The sequence below is a fragment of the Notothenia coriiceps genome, unplaced genomic scaffold (assembly GCF_000735185.1).
Source record: "Notothenia coriiceps isolate Sejong01 unplaced genomic scaffold, NC01 NC01_scaffold00024883, whole genome shotgun sequence".
In the NCBI taxonomy this organism is placed as follows: Eukaryota; Metazoa; Chordata; class Actinopteri; order Perciformes; family Nototheniidae; genus Notothenia; species Notothenia coriiceps.
The window spans coordinates 1-1,847 of NW_011357584.1; the positions used below are offsets into that span (position 1 = coordinate 1).

At 40.1% G+C, this 1,847-nt stretch overlaps 1 protein-coding gene across 1 annotated transcript; it reads right to left on the bottom strand.

Moving 5' to 3' along the window:
* Positions 1 to 718: 718 nt before the first annotated feature.
* Positions 719 to 1,506, bottom strand: LOC104955859 (SEC14-like protein 1). The gene is made up of 2 exons (XM_010783250.1): positions 1,317 to 1,506; positions 719 to 1,146 (listed from the first exon to the last, which is right to left on the bottom strand). The coding sequence occupies exons 1-2, from the start codon at positions 1,428 to 1,430 to the stop codon at positions 850 to 852; spliced, it is 411 nt and encodes a 136-aa protein (XP_010781552.1). The 5' UTR covers positions 1,431 to 1,506; the 3' UTR covers positions 719 to 849.
* Between the last annotated feature and the right edge of the window lie 341 nt (positions 1,507 to 1,847).

A 1,847-nucleotide genomic window follows, 5' to 3' on the forward strand; every position in this document is an offset into this window, starting at 1 on the left:
TAATTTTCTGAGACAGTCCTGTATATATATATATATATATACTGTATATATATAGGGTTAGCCTAACCCTATTGTTATTGTTATTATTATTATTATTATTATTATTATTATTATTATTATTATTATGTGCCGCTTTCCACTTTCTTCTCCAGTATGACTCAGATGAGGGTGTACTGTTATGTTTGGCTGTGAACATTAATTTTTTATTATGAAGGGCAGACCATCTATTTGTATTTATTTTTTAGAAAGGGGCAGGTCATATAAGATTATATTCTTCTCCCTGCTCCTTTTCGCTCAATGGTGTTTGAAGAGACATGTTTTGTTGGCAATTATTGTACATTTGGTTATGCGTACCATGAGCGGGACAAATAAAAATGAAATGAAATGAAATATATAAATATTATTGGTCTATGCCAAAGTTAAAGGGGCCCTTTTATGCTAATTTTCAGGTTCATATGTATATGTCGTGCCTCTACTGTCACATGTCTCCATGCTTTAATGTTCAAAAAGCTCTTTATTTTTCTCATACTGCCTGTGCTGCAGCACCTCTTGTCACCCTCTGTCTGAAACCAGAGCCCAGTCTGCTCTGATTGGTTAGAGATGCCCCACCCCTTAGTCAATTACCTACAATGTGTTGGAGCGCTATTCAATAGAAGCGTCAGTGTTACATAGTGAAGTCTCTATGATAGGGAAGAAAACAAAGGAGTCCAATCGAAGTGTCTTCAGGCCGGGGGGGTTGTGAGGGAGGTTTGGGATTTTAGACTTTACAGACCATTTACTTGCACATAAACCTATACAACACACTACAGGGAAGGGATGCCCAAAATGTATAAAAGGACCCCTTTAAGTTCAGGTATAAAGACAGGTGATAGTGCCGTTAGAAAGCTCTCTGACCTGTACGCTCTCTCCCTCCTTGCAGATGAGGGCTTTCTCCACCAGGCTGTAGTCCTGGCCCAGCACCCAGTTCCTGTCAATCATCTGGGCGTTAACGGCCCCTGGGGAGGTGATGCCATGGGCCCCGAGAGTGTCTTTCTTAGGGGGCTGTGGGACCCTTTTAGAATGGTATATGTTGAAATGTACATCTCCTTTACACACGTCAAAGTCCCAGGTGATGACGGCGGAGGCCTCGGTGATCTCGATCAGCATCTGCAGGAGGATGTCAGGAGATTAGAAACACAGATCGGCTCACAGCAGGCCATTTAACAGTTGTATATTAATCTAAAACTGCAGTGTGAATTCCTTCCAGCAGGTGGCACCCTCATCCACATAATATCATCTGTGGATTTGAAAAACTATTTCAAAAGCAGGGGTCATACCTCATATGGGGCTCCCTTGAAAATACTGGCACACTTATAGATGGAGTCAGTCAGCAGGCGGTTCTCCTCACTCTCCAGCTCTTCTGCCGTCCTGTACAGAGATTTGGGGACCATACCTCCCTCTGGGATGTCACACTGAGGACAGAAAATAAAAAAACAAGCTGAACAAAGTGACAACTCGCATAAATGTAGGTTTTCATGAGGACATTTCTCTGTTTGTTTGTTAACCCTTAGATGCACGAGTGACTGGACCAACACTCCTCCATAAGTGGGTCTAAAAGGACCCGTATTAGAATAATGTGTTCTTATGCCATTTTGGTTAAGAAAAATCACTTGTATAATATTTAGTATTATATTTTGGTTCACACTAGAAATATTTTATATTTAATTTTTAAATATTTATAATTCTAGAAAAAAAATGTACATTTTGGAAAAAAACTTTTTGAACATATTGATGCAAAGATCTCCGCTATTCTGAGACCCTCACAGTATTCCAGTCCCTTTTCAAAACTCATCTCCTCTTGTCTACTC

What these genes read in the sequence shown, in the direction of transcription:
- LOC104955859 (XM_010783250.1), bottom strand. Translation starts at nt 1,430, where the DNA reads ATGGTCCCCAAATCTCTGTACAGGACGGCAGAAGAGCTGGAGAGTGAG. An exon ending in TCAAGGGAGCCCCATATGAG is followed by an intron (nt 1,147 to 1,316) that starts GTATGACCCCTG and finishes ATCCTCCTGCAG; the next exon opens with ATGCTGATCGAGATCACCGA.